The sequence below is a fragment of the Carcharhinus amblyrhynchos genome, chromosome 28 (assembly GCF_965287045.1).
Source record: "Carcharhinus amblyrhynchos chromosome 28, sCarAmb.v2.hapA, whole genome shotgun sequence".
Lineage (NCBI taxonomy): Eukaryota > Metazoa > Chordata > Chondrichthyes > Carcharhiniformes > Carcharhinidae > Carcharhinus > Carcharhinus amblyrhynchos.
This window is the reverse complement of record NC_137351.1, coordinates 7,344,579-7,362,660: the sequence shown is the minus strand read 5'-3', so window position 1 is coordinate 7,362,660 and position 18,082 is coordinate 7,344,579. Positions and strand designations below refer to the sequence as shown.

Here is an 18,082-nt window from a genome sequence, read left to right as displayed (position 1 = left end):
TTTTCTGACAGAGTACTTTACACAGGCCCTTTCCCCCACCTTATCCCCACAGCCCCACACATGGCTAATGCAGCTAACCTCCACACCTTGGAGCACTGAAGGGCAATTTACCATGGTCAATCTACCTAACCTGCACATCTTTGGGCTGTGTGAGGAAACTGGAGCACCCGGAGGAAACCCGCGCAGACATGGGGAGAACATGCAAACTCCACACAGACAGTCACCCAAGGCCAGAGTTGAACCTGGGTCCCTGGTGCTGTGAGGCAACTGTGCTAACCACTGTGCCACCCCTGTCTCCGGAGCATCAGTCCTGGTTTCTGGATTACTAATCCAGTAACATTGACAAATGTTCCTCAGACAGACTGAGGCTGTGACACTATTTGTTATCAATCACAGCACAACAATAAAAAACAATTCATTTTCAGGGGATCCTTTGGAAACTCTCTTGGATCTGGGAATGGATCAATAATCTGTAATTATACAGATAAATTCTGGTCAGGTGATATCAGCTCAATTATCATCAAGAATCACTGGGTCCAAACTGCAGGAGTAAACAATTTCCATCGAATAAATAATAGGACCTTCAGCCTCTCTCCAGTTAATCTTTCTTTCTTGTCCCTCGCAATATAATGCTCAGTTAGGCACTGGACATTTATCTCTATTAAACTTCAAACAATCCATCCCAAACATTCTTTTTTATTCCTGTGTTTCCCACTGCATTGAAATGAGGTTTCATTACCTAATCTCCTAGACAAATTCCCACACTGTCCTGACTGCTTACACATCCTCCACCATCTGTAGACTCCAACTCATTCAGCCTGAATCTTACCCTCACCTTTCTCACCCCTGAGTAAATGAGCAGCAACTGTTTCCCGTGACAGAAGGGGCGGTAACCAAAAGGCACAGATTTCAGGTGAAAGACACAAGAACCGGGGACAACATGAAGAGGACAGTTTTTGTACACTAAGTTGTGATTTGGAACCCGCTGCTGGAAAGGATGGTGGAAGCAGATTCAATATGAACTTTCTCAAGGAAATTGGAAGTGTAAGAGTTTGCAGGGTTATGAGGAAAGGGTAGGGGTAATTGGAGGGCTCCTGCAAAGAGCTGGCGCAAGAATGATGGACTGAATGGCCTCTTTCTATGCCATATGGTTTAATGGCATTGATGATAATGAGGGTGGTGAAGCAGAAAATGATCCTGTTGAAGGTGATGGCCTAGAGTCCTTACAGTGCACAAGAGGCCATTCAGTCCATCGAGTTCTCAATGTCTCTGTGACAGATTATCTTTTCCAGGCCCTCTCCCCATCACCCTACACATGGCTAACCTATCTAACTACACATTTCAGGACACTAAGGGGCAATTTAGCATGGCCAATGCATCTATCCCACACATCTTTGGAGTGTGGGAGGAAACCAAAGCACCTAGAGGAAAGCCACACAGACACGGGGAGAACATGCAAACTCCACACAGACAGTGACCCAAGGATGGAATTGAACCCGGGTCCCTGGCGCTGTGAGGCAGAAGTGCTAACCACTGTGCCACCCCTGATTGCGGCTGATTGACTATGGGCATACTTTCATTCCTGTCAAAAGGTGAAAGAAACCTCCCAGCGCCCAAGGAAAATGCAGAAAAACGTCTTAAGGGTGTCCTAATTATTACAAAAATCCATACTACTATTATAAGATGGCTGGTATTGGGAAACAGCTAACTCATAACTCACTTTGTTAGTCAATAACATCTGGAAGTGGACAGAAATAACCAATTTAGCAATAAAGCAAGAAAATATTAACTCATATTTGAAGCCTCGGAGGGCTTTGCTATCACCACATCTCACAATTCAGTTTGAACTTGCTGCTGGATAGTTGGTGGCTTGGAGATAACTGGGATTAAACAGATAGCACGAAACATACTGACAAACTGATGGCTCCATTTACTACAGGCCCAGATCCCAAACAGACAGAGATCTGCCTTTGGTGTAATCGGTTTTACAGACAGATGTACATTCATTTAATACTTTTTACGAGAATTGTGGTGATGCTTCCATGCATTGTGATTTTAAGCTGTGCATTAGGGACACAGAATGGATTTAAACTGTTGGTGCGGAACGCAGTTACTATAGCAAAACGTTCCAGGTACATCATAATGTTACACAACATGCCAACATCTCAGGGGTATAGATATTGGTTTCCTGGAAAGGCATGTCTAGCACTGCCAGATCATTTCATTTAGGACTAAAACAGACCATTCTCACAAACCCAAGATGTAACCAACGGGAGTGTGAATCTGAGAATTAGTGCTGTATTATTATGACTCTATCAGTTATGTCTCTCTCTATTCTAGCACTATCAGCTATGATTCTATCTATTGGGAACCTCGCTACTCGAACACAATCTGTTGTGATTCTATCAGCTGTCACTCTCTCTATTCTAACACTATCTGTTTTGTGACTCTATCAGTTTTACTCTCTATTCGAACACTATGTTGTGACTCTAACAATTTTACTCTCTACTATCTGTTGTGACACTTTCAGTTGTAATTCTTTATTCTTTGGAGTGGCACGGTGGTTAGCACTTCTGCCTCACAGCACCAGGAACCTGGATTCAATTCCAGTCTTAATTGACTGTCTGTCTGGAGTTGACATGTTCTCCCCATGTCTGCATGGGTTTCCTCTGGGTGCCCTGGTTTCCTCCCACGCCCCAAAGATGTGTGGGTTGAGTTGATAGGCCATACTAAATTGCCCCTTAGTGTTTGGGGGTCTAGCAAGGGTAAATAGGAATTAGGGGGATAGGGCCTGAGTGGGTTTGCAGTCGGTGCAGACCCGATCAGTCAAATGGCTCCTTCTGCACTGCAGGGATTCTGTGAACATTATCTTTTGAGACTCTATAAGTTGTGACTGTCTATTCTAACACTGTCTGTTGTGACTCTTAGTAATTATCACTCTCTATGCTAACATTATCTGTTGTGACCCTATCAGTTGTGATCTTATTAAATGGCAGAGCAGGCTCGAGGGGCCGAATGGTCCACTCTTATTCCTTGTTTGGACATTTGTGCTATGTTTGAATCCTTGCTCCTCTACAGGTGTGTTGTGTAGAGACTCCCACAGAATCCTTGCAGCTATGAATTGATGAGAATGTTACTGTTAGCCTTGCTGTACAAACCCTACACCTTACTGAACGATGTGCAAACGACACTGATTTTATTATTGCTGCTAAACACCTTTGCTGCCCTCTGGACAAGCTGATTTTATACTTGTGGAATGTCAAATGTTTCCACAACACTTCAGAACTTCACGTAAAAAAAAATCCAGGACATGGATGTAACATTCCAATATTTTGCTGGGTGCACTGATATTTAGGTCAAGTGGCTTGTCTAAAGTTGTCATGGAAAATGATGGATCATCAATAAAACAGAGTGAACCTGTGTGACAGAGGAACACCCCAGAAAACCATGAAGCAGATTATAGCACATTGGATTGCATAGGGTTAATGGAACAGAAAGAGGCCATTCGGCCCAGTCAGTTTGTGTTAGCTCTTTAAGCCTCCTTCCAAACTTCCTCATCTCAATCAATCATGGCAATCTTCTATTCTTTTTTACCCCCTCACATGCATCCCCTTAAATTCTGTAATGTGTAAAGATGGATTAATGGCAAGGTTGCAGAACCTTGCTAGAGACTTGTAGTGACTTCAATGAGGCCCATGAGGTTGGCCTGTTGGAGTATGAGCTCCCTAATTGAGGAAATGATTGTCTGGGATCGTCCAACCTGACTGTCTGCCCCTCTGCCGCAGCTATATTCATAAAAAGGAAGGATGAGGTAAACTGAAGGCACGGTTAATGCCCTCCATGCATTATTGACCCCTTTAATCACATGTTAATTTGATGTTTTAAATTTCCTTTCCATTTTGTCCTTCGTTTCAGCGGTTTCCTTCCTTTAGAGAGATGCCCCTTTTCATTCGTCCCATGGTTAATTTGGCTCGTTTGTCTTGTTGACCAAAAAGAACGGGAATGGTTACCTGTCCAATTAGGGAGCCTCATCCATAGAGAGAGTGTCAGGGCTCGATTCTGGATTTTGACTTTGCACCTGAAGCATTCTTAGGAGTGGGATGGAGTTTGCAAATGAAGAAAATCTGGTGACTCTGATGAGTTACTTCAAGACTATTTTGCTTTTAAGAAAAAGTCCAGTTCCATAAGGGGACAAAGGATGCCCATTAGCACACAGTTCCAACAGTTTCTGAGAAATCGTCTCTTGGCGTCACTGAGGACCTTTCAATGCTTATTTTTCTTAAAATAAAACGTGAAGCTTTCACTGGAAAGAAACTAATTAGAAAAACAAAGCAGGCCATAACCAAATGTCACAAATGAAAGACATTTTCTCGTTTGAATTCCCCATCAGGTTTGAATGAGTGTTTGTTCCTGGTAATGTAGCAGTGAGTCCACCAGGCAGTCTGTGATTTCATCTGTCTATGGATATATATATATATCTTGCACACACACACACACCACACAGTGAGAGCGACCAGCACAGTTCAGCACGGGCAGTAGGGGAAGGAGAGAGAGGGAGGAAGGGAGCACAGCATAAAGTTACAAATGGTTTTGTGAATTCCTGGCAGAAACCTCAACTGAGTTTACCATCCTATCGCTGCCAAGAAGAATGAAAGCCAATGTGGTGATCCTGGGAGCAGACAGAGTTGGAAAATCTGGTAAATTAATCAGCCCGATGCAATGCAAGCCAGGTTCTGCCCCTGACGAGTCCAACTTTAATGCTTTCTTCTTGTTCTGTTTGCAGCTTTGACTGTTCGGTTCTTGACCAGAAAGTTCATTGGTGAATATGGAAACATAGGTAAGCATTTTTAAACAGCGGCAGCACATTCAGTATTCCATGTTAAAGGGCTTGCATTGTCACAAGGTTGATTTCTGTTTCAGAATCTGTCTACAATCACAATGTAACTATTGCTGGGAGGAAGGTGGATTTCAACATTTGGGATTCTCACTATGTCCAGGTAAAACATCTCTTTTTGGTGAATTTTAAAGGATTCTCCTGGGGGGGTTTCGAACCAGCTTCCTGTCCTGGTAATCGAAAAGCAGAATGATGTGGAAGGCTGGGAATCTAGAACTAAAAACAGGGATTGCAGGCGTGCTGGGGAGAGGAGGGGGAGACTCAGCATCCGTGTCGAGAGATGTAAAAAGAGTTAAAGCCACCTCACATCAGAGCTTTTCTATCACTTCTTTCATTCTGTGCAACACTGCAGGCTCATTGCAAATCTCCCAGTCAGTCCCTGTTCCAACAACAATATTTCAACTTACTCGCTCTTCAAGAATAAACATTTTCCCCCTGCAAGTTCCTTTTGACAGCCATCCACTTCTATCCAAGGCTAACACTGCTTTTGTGGATTAACCAGTTCCTAACTATACAAGTTTAACTGCCAACAATGGATTGTGCAAGTTACTTTTACTGTGGTCCGCTTGTTACAGTCGGTAACTTTATTAAAAAGTTATAATTTGGGCGTTTCTGATCAAACAGAGACCTGAAAGGCAAATAGAAAAATGCTGGATAAACTCAGCAGGTCGGGCAGCATCTCTGGAGAGAGAGGCAGGGTTAATGGCTGGTATTTTACAAACTTGCTCGGGCGAGGCTCGTAAAATCCCGCCCGAGTCCAAAGGAGAATTCCCGTTCTCCGAGACGTGTCCACCCCGATTCTGCAGCGGGCATGCCGGTAAAGTTCCAGTCAATGTTTCGAGACTAAATGACCTTTCTATAGAAGTCAGAAAGACTTGCATTTCTATAGCGCCTTTCCCGACCGGAGGACATGCATGAGCACTTCACAGCCATGAAGTAAATTGCAGGCAGCACATAGCCCCCAAACAGCAATGTGAGAATAACACGGATCATCTATTTCCTCAAAGGTGCTGTTGATTAAAGGATAAATATTGGGTAGGATGCTCTTAGAAATAGTACAGTGGGATCCCTTACACCAACCTGGGAGAACTGGCAGAACTTTGGTTTAACATCTTGTCCAAAAGACAGATGCTTTGATGGGTAAATCCATTGCCCAGTGCAATGAAACTGGCCCCGATTCCATGGTGAGGATAATAGTGAGGTTCTTAGCACTTGTTACTATTAAGGAGTAAAGTGGACTGCAATTTCTGGCATTGGTACATTTGTATTAAAGTGCAGAAATCTGAGGCTTGCTCTTTAGTTTAACACAAGCTTTGCCGCACTGCAAACTCACCAAGAGTTCAGTGTTAAAATAGGTGTGAGGGTGAGAAGTTACAGTGTTTATCCACTAGATAACCACTAAACCCATCTAAAAATGTTGGGGCTTGTCCATGTAATTGTAACTTTTTTTAAAAAACATTATCTGAACAACTAAACAACCTCTCCAGCACTGAATACAAATCTCCTTCTTTAAGATTTCAATTATTGTTGGTGATTTTTAAATCAGATTCTTTTTTATCTGTCTCTTCCACCTCTCTTTCTCTATCCCATCTTCCTTTCCCTCCCTTCATCTTACTTTCTGTATGCAATTTTACAATCAGTCAAATAGTCTAATTTACAGTTTCTGGCTTGGGCTCTGTATGTCTCTATAAGAATCCTTTATCCTGATTAGTTGGAGCAGTCACCAGTGCTATTCCCATAGGTCCAGACCCCTCTGTAGAGGGACCCATGGTACCGGGGAATAGCAAGTTTCTGCTCATATGCTCACCAAAGCTCTGTGTGTGTAGCTATAAGCAGAACAAACAGCAAATGCCATTCATTTGACACTAACCATTAGATACATAAGAACATAAGAACTTAAGAAATAGGAGCAGGAGTAGGCCATCTAGCCCTTCGAGCCTGCCCCACCATTCAGTAAGATCATGGCTGATCTGAAGTGGATCAGTTCCACTTTCTCCCCATAACCCTTAATTCCCTTGTCTATCAGAAATCTATCTACCCGTGACTTAAATATCTTCAGCGAGGTAGCCTCCACCACTTCAAAGGGCAGAGAATTCCAGAGATTCACCACCCTTTGAGTGAAGAAGTTCCTCCTCAACTCCGATCTAAACTGCTCCCCCCCCCTTTAGTTTGAGGCTGTGCCCTCTAGTCCTGCTATCCTTTCTAAGCGACCCATGTTAATTAGATTTCCTTTTTCAGTTAGTGCTGTGATCTTAGTGGGTACAGTTATTGGGTGATACAAATGGCCCATGGTCTCAAAATGCCAGTATTGGCAAAGACAGAAATGAGTGCAACTGTGAGGTCTCCATGGCTGAATAACTGTTGAGACACATTGCCTTAACGGGTGGCACAGTGGTTAGCATTGCTACCTCACAGCTTCAGGAACCCGGGTTCGATTCCCAGCTTGGGTTATTGTCTGTGCCAAGTTTGCACATTCTCCCCGTGTCTGCGTGGGTTTCCTCTGGCTGCTCCAGTTTCGTCCCAGACCGAAAGATATGCTGGTTGGGTAAATTGGCTGTGCTGAATTCTGCGTCATTGTACCCGAACATGTGCTGGAGTGTGGCAACTAGGGGATTTTCACTATAACTTCATTGCGGTGTTAATGTAAGCCTACTTGTGACACTAATGAATAAATAAATGGTCACTTGGGTGATGGACAGTAATTTTCAGCATCCATGGAACCGCACCTCAAAGAGATTCAGTACCACGGGTTAGGGGACAGAAGAAAGGGATATAGTAGAAGTTATGAAGAATTTGGTGTGGCGATGCTGGTGTTGGACTGGGGTGGGAACAGTCAGAGCCTCACAAAACCAGGTTAAAGTCCAACAGGTTTATTTGGAACCACGAGCTTTCGGAGCGCGGCTCCTTCATTGAGCAAGTGGCAACTCACCTGATGAAGGAGCAGTGCTCTGAAAACTCATGATTCCAGGTAAACCTGTTAGACTTTAACCTGGTGTTGCGAGACTTCTTACTGTGAAGAGTTTGGATTAACTCAATTCTCTGTTTACATTGAAGGCTCAATTAAATCACAACTTTGCGAAGGAGAAGCAGATCCAGTGGGCTGACGGCTTTGTGCTAGTTTATAGCATCTGCGACCGGGCCAGTTTCAATGTAGCTCAACAAGAAATTCAGCTCATCAAGTCAATGAAAGACTCCCCTGGCACTGACAGAGCTCCCATCGTCATTGTGGGAAACAAGAGGGACCTCGATCATCAAAGGACGGTCTCCAGTGAGGAGGGAAGGCTTCTCGCTTTGGCAACAGGCTGCCAGTTTTGTGAAACCTCAGCTGCAGAAACCTACCATGGAGTCCTTCTGGTCTTCCATTGTCTGGTAGAAAGAATCAAGGAATCCAAATTTCTGATCAGGAAAACAGCCAGGATAAAGAGCATCATGCAAAGCATGTTCTCTGCACCTACTCTTCTCTAAGAAAGGCTGGCGTTGGCTCTGTTGGGTGGATTGCATCACATCCTCCCTAGCTGTGGTGATTATTTGTCTTCCTACTTTGTTTTTTTTAAATTCCTTTGCTCACATTTTCACTGGCGGCAACGACTGTAACTGAGGAGAACAAGCAGAACTAAATGTAGGGCATGTTGGGTAAAGGCTTGACAAGGTATATCTGTCCAACGGATTGCACCTAGTACCTGAGATTACCTAGTGCTTATCAATGGTTAGGCAGTCACTATTCCCATTAGACATGTGTACATTGTCCAGAATGGATTGGGACCAAGAATATGATCATTAACTGATCTGTGTTCCCTGACTCCAGGAGCGATGAGGTTAATTGTAGCACCAACTGAGCGCAGACACTGGATCAGATGCTTCAGCTGTGCACTCTGTGCCCCATCAGATGGTACATTTAGCCAATAAGAGGGTGCCCCAAATCTAATTAGTTGGTTCTCTGAAAGACTGGCACATTATCACTTGGTTTGATTATCATTCAACTCATTGAAGTGCTGAATGGGGTGATATAATGGCCCATCTCTGTCTCATATGTTAAATCACTGGTCACTCAATGGGGAGAAGGTCCAACTTCTTCAGTCCAAGGGTAACCTGTCAAGTTTCTTGCCTTTAACTTACCCAAGGGAAAGTCTTCCAGCAGCAGACTTGATGACCAGTACCTCACACCAACGTGGCAGAGTTGTGCATTGAGACTTGCTCTGCTGACTGGTTTGGACTCTTGTAAGCATCTCAGCCTTATCACATTTGAAAAACTTCTCTACCTGTGAATTACATTTGAGCTAATGTTGTGTCAATAAATTATATGAGGAGAGGTTGAGGAATCTGGGTCTATATTTGATGGAGTTTAGAAGGATGAGGGGGGATGTAATCGAAACTTGCAGAATACTGATAAGTCTAGATAGAGTGGACATGGAAAGGATGTTTCCATGAGTGGGAGAGATTAGAGCTTCAGAGTGAAAGGGACACTCCTTTAAAACTGAGATGAGGAGGATTTTCTTCAGCCAGAGGGTGGTGAATCTGTGGAACTCATTGCCACAGAGGACTGTGAAGACCTGCTCATTGAGTGTCTTTATGACAGAGACAGATAGGTTCTTGATCAAATAGGGGATCAAGGGTTATGGGGAGAAAGCAGGAGAATGGCATGAGGATCATATCAGCCATGATTGAATGGCAGAGCAGACTTGATGGGCTGAATAGCCTAATTCTGCTTCTGCATCTTATGGTCTAATTCAAATTATTTTGATTTTGGATCCATTATTTTTCATCAATTCTTTGAACCAACCTAAACGTGAGTGTCGACTGTAATTTACAAAATCCCCAGATGACATGAAACTTGACAATGTAGGAGATGGTGATGAGGATTAGTAAAGGCTGTATAGATATGGGCAGGGATATAGCAGATGGATTTAAGTGCAGAGAAATGTGAAGCAATACATTTTGGAAAGGCAGTGTAAGAGAAATTACAAGATTTTGAAAAACTGAGAGAGGAAAGAGAAATGTTCTGACGAAGAGTCATCCAGACCTGAAACATTGGCTCTGTTCTCTGTCCACTGATGCTGTCAGAGCTGCTGAGATTTTTGTTTCAGATTCCAGCAACCACAGGATTTTGCCTTTGTATTATGAGAGGAAGGACATGTGTACATATCCCAAAAGATGGTCAGGCAAGTTAAATAAGATGATTGAGAAACATTAGAGGTTATTTGGATTTAAGCATGGAAGAATAAGATATGAAAGCCAAGAAAAATTTTGCTGGTACTTTATAAATATTTAATATAAAATAAAGAAACAAAAAATGCTGGATACTCAGCAATTCTGACAGCATCCACAGAGAGAGAAATGGAGGTAAAGATTGTTTCAGGTCTGTGACCTTACATCAGGCTCGTTGGGCCGAAGGGCCTGTTTCCCGTGCTGTGTTGTGTTGTTCTTTGTTCTAGAACTGAAAAAAGTTTGAAATATATTTGATTTTGATTTGATTTATTATTGTCACATGTATTAATATACAGTGAAAAGTATTGTTTCTTGCGAGCTATACAGACAAAGCATACCGTTCGTAGAGAAGGAAACGAGAGAGTGCAGAATGTAGTGTTATAGTCATAACTACGGTGTAGAGAAAGATCAACTTAATGCAAAGTAAGTCCATTCAAAAATCTGATGGCAGCAGGGAAGAAGCTGTTCTTGAGTCGGTTGATACGTGACCTCAGACTTTTGTATCTTTTTCCTGATGGAAGAAGGTGGAAAAGAGAATGTCCAGGATGCGTGGGGGCCCTTAATTATGCTGGCTGCTTTGTCGAGGCAGCAGGAAGTGCAGATAGAGTCAGTGGATGGGAGGCTGATTTGTGTGATGGATTGGGCTACATTCATGACATTTTGTAGTTCTTTGCGGTCTTGGGCAGAGCAAGAGCCATACCGATCTGTGATACAACCGAAAATAATGCTTTCTATGTAAACGTTGGTGAGAGTCGTAGCTGACATGTCAAATTTCCTTAGTCTTATGAGAAAGTAGAGGCATTGATGGGATTTCTTAACTATACTGGTGGCATGGGGGGACCAGGACAGGTTGTTGGTGATCTGGAAACCTATATAATAGATTTTTAGCACGTGAGAGGGGGAGGAAGGGAAGAAAAATAGATGAGAATTAAGGGTGGACAGTGAGAGCCTTTTCCTCGGATGGTGATGGCTAACACGAGGGGACATAGCTTTAAATTGAGGGGTAGTAATTATAGGATGGATGTCAGAGGTAGGTTCTTTACTCAGAGGGCAGTAAGGGCATGGAATGCCCTGCCTGCAGCAGTTGTGGACTCGTGAACTTTAAGGGCGTTCAGATGGTCAGTGGATAGGCATATGGATAACATTGGAATAGTTTAGGTTAGAGGGACATTAGATTCGTTCCACTGGTCGGTGCAATATCGAGGGCCGAAGGGCCTGTACTGTGCTGGAATGTTGTATGTTCTATGAGAAGGTTTGAGATAGAGTGGAATTAGGAAGAGATTAAATTGCAAAAGGTTTCACAGTGCGAGACCAAAAGAAATGATAATGGTGCGAAAAATGTGTCCAGAGAAAGTATGAATGGCAGGATATCTGCCATCCCAACACTAAGTAAAGAAATTAAGAAAAAAGTGGAAGAAAAATAAAATCAAAGAAAAACCAAACAAAATGGGTGAAGAAGCTAAAACGATTGAACTTTTTAAATCATTGGCCGGGAGTTTTTGCCCATGCTCGCCGCAAAACCAGAAAATCCCACTCGACGTCAATGGATCTTTGCGTGTCTGTCCCCCACACCCGCCCTGCTATGATTCCAACGGTGGGCAGGACAGGAAGATTCATCCCATTGTTTAAGCCTCAGCCAGAATACGTGGGCAATTCTGAGCAGCGGACTTCTGGAAAGATACACAGACCTTGGACAATAATTCCGTGGAGGTTTCTGAGGAGGTTACTGAGATGAGAGTCTTAAGTTCCGAGGAGAGGTTAAAAATGTTTGGAGAATTCTCCTTGGAACAGAGATCGGTAAAATGTGAATCAATAGTGGTTTTCAAGATGAGGAGAGGTTTGGTTCGAGAACAGAGAGAATAAAAAGATTATTTTCTCTGATGTGTGGGTCAATAACTAGAGGTGATAGATTTAAAAGCATCAACAAAAGATACAGATGGGAAGTGAGAATGTTTCCATGGTTGTTAGGATTTGGAACACTCTATGTAAAGAGAATCAAAGGCTTTACTGTGCAGGAGGCAACATGGCCCATCGAGTTTGCACTGACAACAATCCCACCCAAGTCCTTTCCCATAACCCCCACACATTTACCCTCCTAATCCCCAGACACCAAGTGACAATTTATCATGGCTAATCAACCTAACCTGCATATCTTTGGACTGTGGGAGGAAACTGGAGCACCCAGAGGAAATCCATGCAGACAGTGGGAGAATGTTCAAACTCCGCACACACACAGGGACCCGAGGTCAGAATTGAACCCACGTTCCTGGCGCCGTGAGGCAGCAGTGCTAACCACTCTGCCATCATGCCTTCCCTTTTTTAAACCCTACAGTGCAGAAGGAGGCCATTCAGCTCATCAAGTCTGCACCGACCACAATCCCACCCAGCCCCTATCCCAATAGCCCCACATATCAGGGAGTATATTAGTATCAGGAAGACCCTACGAGTCTCCCTGATACTAAGTGGCAATTTAACATGGCCAATCCATCTAACCTGAATGCAGGAAACCGGAGCAGCTGGAGGAAACCCCACAGATATGGAGAGAATGTGCAAACTCTACACAGACAGTGACCCAAGCCGGGAATCGAACCCAGGTCCCTGGCGCTGTGAGGCAGCAGTGCTAACCACTGTGCCACTGTGGAATTTGAAGTGGAATTTGATTCCGTAGATAATTTTGAAAGGGAAGTGAAGAGGTACATGAGGCTGAGTGACTTGCAGGGCAATAGGCAAAGAGTGGGAATGTGGGATTTACCATGACTGTCCATTGAAAGAGCCAGCACAGACACTAAGGGCCAACTGGCCTCCTTCTACATTGTAAATTTCCTGATTAATTGTTGCTTGTTTGGGGGAAAATGTCATTATTTTGTAAGACAATCACCTTCCAAAAGCTATCAAGCATGCATTTAGATGAATGTTGCCTGGGTACCTGTAGTCTTGGGCTGATGGATAAGGTGTCATTGTTTACCTTCTCATCACTCAAGGGTAATAACAGTAGGCTGTTCTTTTCCCCTCCACTCCTTTGACAAGCACCTTCTTATTGGCAATCACAGGATCATGGGTGAGGCAGACAACTCAGCCCACCTAGAAAGATTCCACTCCCCACCATTACCCCTCCCCATCTAATTGATGCACAAACGATTCCAGGATTTTACCATAGAGTCATAGATTCCCACAATGCAGAAGGAGGCCATTTGGCCCATCAAGGCTGCACTGACCACAATCCCACCCAGGCCCCATCCCCATAACCCCATTCATTTATTCTAGCTAGTCCCCCTGACACTAAGGGTCAATTTATCATGCCCAATCCACCTAACCCACACATCTTTGGACTGTGGGAGGAAACTAGAGCACCCAAAGGAAACCCACACAGACACAGAGAGAGCATGCAAACTCCACACAAATAGTGACCCAAGCCGGGAATAAAACCCGGGTCACTAGCGCAGTGCTAACCACTGTGCCACTGCACCGTCTATAGAGTAAATTATCAGGGAAATGTATGGAAATGGGCAGTTAAAATAGGCTGAAAAAGTAGATATGATCCCAGAGTGAGAAGGGATTGAGAGATAAAGAGAGAATGTGGATCAGTTGGGTCTGATCTATTAAAAAGAGATGGGCTTTTGGGCCTAATGACCTTTACTCATTCTCAAAGATTCCTATCGTGTTCTGAAGGGTGCCCAGTCTCATAACTTTTGGTTGTCGTTAAAAGTTATGAAAAAAACATATCTATATCCTTCTCTGTTAAAACTGACTCAATTTACACAATCTATACAGGGTTGAATAACACAAAACACCGATGAAGTGAATGTAATATTTAAAAGATATCAATATAACTTTTTATACTGTAAATATAAATAGGTATTTATATGGTTTGATGTATATTATTCAGTGATTTATTCTATTGATAATGCTACTGAAACTATTTTTTTAGAAATGAAATGTTTTTCTTTGAAATAAAAATTGTAGTTTGTCTTTCTTTGTCGCTCGTATCCTGTGTTGAATGAACCTCAAACCCAGTTGGGAGAAGCACTGAATAGGATTTGATCATTGAGCAGATAATGCCAGCCAGCAAATAAGTTGCACATTTTTCAGCAAATCTTCTGTTCACCAACATGGTGGTTGCTTGAGAATGTAACGCTTCCTCACCAGAGAACCCAGTGTCAGCCTCAAGCAGCTCAGAAACCGCTGAGATTAAAGTGCAAATCACAACTCTCTCTACGTTGCAGGACCCAACCACGGAAGAATGGCCCACACTGTATCAGCATGACACTCCACCAAGGTGGAATACAATTTCTAGGCACTGGCCTATTGGTATCATTGCTAGACTATTAATCCAGAAATTCAGCTAATGTTCTGGGAACCTGGGTTCGAATCCCGCCACGGCAAATGCTGGAATTTGAATTCAATTAAAAATATCTGGAATTAGGAATCTACTGATGACCATGAAACTATTACTGGTTGTAAGAAAAACCCGTCTGGTTCATTAATGTCCTTTAGGGAAGGAAATCTGCCATCCTTACCTGGTCTGGCCTACATGTGACTCCAGGGCGACAGCAATGTGGTTGACTCTCAACTGCCCTCCAAGGTCCAACTAGGGATGGGCAATAAATGCTGGCCCAGCCAGCGACACCTATACCCCACGAATGAATAAAAAAACACAGCTTCTTTAAACGGTTACTGGTGACCGAACCTTGGCCATATCCTTAGATGGCTAACTACTCCTCACTCAGCGCTTGCATTAAGAGAGAATGTTTAAGAGACTAATTTTTTGTTAACATTTTTACAGTACCCTATCATGTTTCACAATAGCACAACAGTTTCCACTCTGCAATAACCAACTGCTGCTCCATTAACCATTCCAGTAACAGAATAGATGGGGGGGAACCATTTCCATGTGTGAAAAGATCAGACAGGGCACACAGCGAGTGGTTAAAGTCTAGAATGCACCACCTGAGAGTGAGATGGTGATAGCTTCAATGTAGACATTCAAAAAAGAATTATGTTGTCATTTGATTTGATTTAATTTAATTCGTTTTATTATTGTCACATGTATTGGCATAAAGTGAAAAGTATTGTTTCTTGTGCACTATACAGACAAAGCATACTGTTCATAGAAAAGAAGGTAGAATGTAGTGTTACAGTCATAGCTAGGGTGTAGAGAATGATCAACTTAATGTGAGGAACCTCCATTCAAAGGTTTGATGGTAGCAGGGAACATGTCTTCAAACTTTTGTATCTTTTTCCTGATGGAAGAAGATGGAAGAGAATATATCTGAGGTGCGTGGGATCCTTGATTATGCAGGCTGCTTTTCCCAAGGCAGTGGGAAGTGTAGACAATGTCAATGAATGGAATGCTGGTTTGAGTGATGGATTGGATTTCGTTTATAATCCTTTGTAGTTTCTTGTGGTCTTGGGCAGAGCAGGAGCCATAACAATCTGTGGTACATGCAGAAAGAATGCTTTCTATAATGCATCTATAAAAATTGGTGAGAGTCGTAATGGACATATCAAACTTCCTTAGGCTCTTTGACGAGTTATGCAGTGTTATGAGGTGAAGGGGGTGGGAATATGGGGGAGGCGATGGTCTAGTGGTATTATCACTAGAGCTTTAATCCAGAAATTTAGCTAATGTTCTGGGGCTAGGATTCAAATCCCGCCATGGCAGACGGTGGAATTTGAATTCAATAAAAAAATTCTGGAATTAAGAATCTACTGATGACCATGAAACCATTGTCGATTGTTGGGAAAACCCATCTGGTTCACTAATGTCCTTTAGGGAAGAAAATCTGCCATTTTTACCCGGTCTGGTCTGCAAGTGCTCCAGAGCCACAGCAATGTGGTTGGCTCGCAGCTGCCCTCAGGGATGGACAATAAATGCTGACCAGTGACCCCTATGTCCCATGTCCTACGAATGAATTTAAAAAAGGCACAAAATGAATTGCTCATTGGTCAGAACATTGAATTCGGGAGTTGAGACTTCTTGTTGAAGTTGTACAAGACATTGGTAAAGCCACATTTGGAATACTGTGTACAGTTTTAGTCACCCTATTATAGAAAGGATGTTATTAAACTAGAAAGGGTGCAAAAAAGATTTACTAAGATACTAACAGGACTTGATGGTTTGAGTTATAAGAAGAGGATGGAAAGACTGGGATTTTTTTCCCTAGAGCAAGGAGACTTAGGGGTGACCTTTTAGAGGTCTATAAAATAATGAGGGGCACAGATCAGCTAGATAGTCAACATCTTTTCCCAAAGGTAGGAGAGTCTAAAACTAGAGGTAATTGGTTTCAGGTGAGAGGGGAGCGATACAAAAGGGTCCAGAGGAGCAAGTTTCTCATACAGAGCAAGCTGACAGAGGTAGTAGTATGGGCCTGTACAATTTTGTCTTTTAAAAAGCATTCAGTTACATTGGTAAGATGGGTATGGAGGGATATGGGACAAATAGGGGCAATTGGGACTAGCTTAGTGGTTAAAACAAAAAGGGCAGCATGGACAAGTTGGGCCGAAGGGCCTGTTTCCATGCTGTAAACCTCTATGACTCTATAACTGTTCGGACAGCTGGTGAAGACACAATGGGCTGAATGACTTCCTATTGCACTATAACAGTTCTGTGACATACGGATAGGATGAAACAAGTGAGGGAAGGAAGAAACTTGAGTGGAGCATCAATTGCCCGGTTGGTCTGTTCCTGTGATGCAAAAAGCCCCAGTATCGCACTGACTGAATGAACACAGTGTTTGATGCAGTTCCAAGCTCCAAAGACCCAGAAAAAGCCTTCAGTTCTTCCTTTATTCTGTGAACTGATGTCATCAGGGCGGCAACAGGAATTTCCATATTTGACTTTAACACACTTTAAACTTAGGTGGCAAAAATCCAACATCAACATGGATTGTTGTGACACATTGAATGCTGTTCAAAGAATCAGAGGCAGACACTAGGGGTAAATTTAGGCATGCACTAAAAATGGCAGGATGCAGCAACTGGGGTCAAATTTTCCCATTCCAGATTGGGATGAAACAAAATCTCGGCAGCACTCTGTGCACTAGTTTGCTTCCTCTGTCCCCAATTCTAAAGGTTTTCCCAAGGACGGAGGAGGGGCAGGTGGAAAAGTGAAGAAAGACATCTAGTTAATTGGGCAGCTCAAGGTCATCAGGGAGCCCACCAGGAGCTCACCTTCCGACCTCTGGAGATTTGAAGGCGGAGTGGGTGATTGATCAGAGCTCTCCAAAGCTGACCAACATGGCGGGAAAAAGGGCGACAGCTCTGAAACTAGTTTCATTTAACGTGAAAAAGTGAAAGTCCGGACAAAAGAAGTACCGAGCGGTAATAGTGTTTTGGTTACCAAACGTTCCTGACCCTAACCTGGGTCGCCAGCTCTCCATCTGCCCTGGCTGCTTTGAAAATGGAGGTCTCCCTTTTTATAGGGCCAAACATGGACAGCAGCCACAGCAATGCTACTGTTCCCACCTGATGAAGGAGCAGCACTCCAAAAGCTCGTGCTACCAAATAAACCTGTTGGACTTCAACCTACTGTTGTGAGACTACTTACTGTTTCCAACAGAATGTGACATTTCCCTGCTGCTCTGCCTCTATTTTGGTTCTGCCCTCACCTTTTAGGGAGGCATGGTGGCACAGTGGTTAGCGCAGGGCCAGGAACCCGGGTTCAATTCCAGCCTCAGGTGGCTATTTGTGTGAAGTTTGCACATTCTCCCCATGTCTACGTGGGTTTTCTCTGGGTGGTCCGGTTTCCTCCCACAGTCCAAAGATCTTTTCATGGACTCAGCTCTCCTTACCTATCCACTCACCATAACCCTTAATTCCTTTACTGTTCAAAAATGTATCTATCTTTGCCTTAAAAACATTCAATGAGGAAGCCTCAACTGCCTCCACAGATTCACAACCCTTTGTGTGAAGAAGTTCCTCCTCAACCCATTCCTAAATCTGCTCCCCCTCATTTTGAGGCTGTGCCCCCTAGTTCTAGTTTCA

The 18,082-nt window shown here is 43.3% G+C and overlaps 1 protein-coding gene across 2 annotated transcripts; it reads left to right on the top strand.

Moving 5' to 3' along the window:
• The first annotated feature begins 4,515 nt into the window (after nucleotides 1-4,515).
• On the top strand, nucleotides 4,516-10,829 carry LOC145359514 (ras-related and estrogen-regulated growth inhibitor-like protein). Of its 2 annotated transcripts, XR_013889589.1 has the most exons (5): nucleotides 4,516-4,697; nucleotides 4,784-4,837; nucleotides 4,921-4,997; nucleotides 7,949-8,414; nucleotides 9,979-10,829. XR_013889589.1 is itself a non-coding variant. In XM_080214143.1 (4 exons), the coding sequence occupies exons 1-4, from the start codon at nucleotides 4,649-4,651 to the stop codon at nucleotides 8,357-8,359; spliced, it is 591 nt and encodes a 196-aa protein (XP_080070269.1). In that variant the 5' UTR covers nucleotides 4,516-4,648; the 3' UTR covers nucleotides 8,360-8,462. The 2 variants fall into 2 exon arrangements, 1 of the variants encoding a protein (XP_080070269.1); XM_080214143.1 differs by lacking the exon at nucleotides 9,979-10,829 and having other exon boundaries at nucleotides 7,949-8,462.
• The last annotated feature ends 7,253 nt before the right edge of the window (nucleotides 10,830-18,082 follow it).

Excerpts from the sequence above, each read along its gene's own strand:
- LOC145359514 (XM_080214143.1), top strand. The coding sequence starts at position 4,649 with ATGAAAGCCAATGTGGTGATCCTGGGAGCAGACAGAGTTGGAAAATCT. Across the intron at positions 4,838-4,920 it reads TGGTGAATATGGAAACATAG|AATCTGTCTACAATCACAAT; the intron begins GTAAGCATTTTT and ends TTTCTGTTTCAG. Across the intron at positions 4,998-7,948 it reads GGGATTCTCACTATGTCCAG|GCTCAATTAAATCACAACTT; the intron begins GTAAAACATCTC and ends TTTACATTGAAG.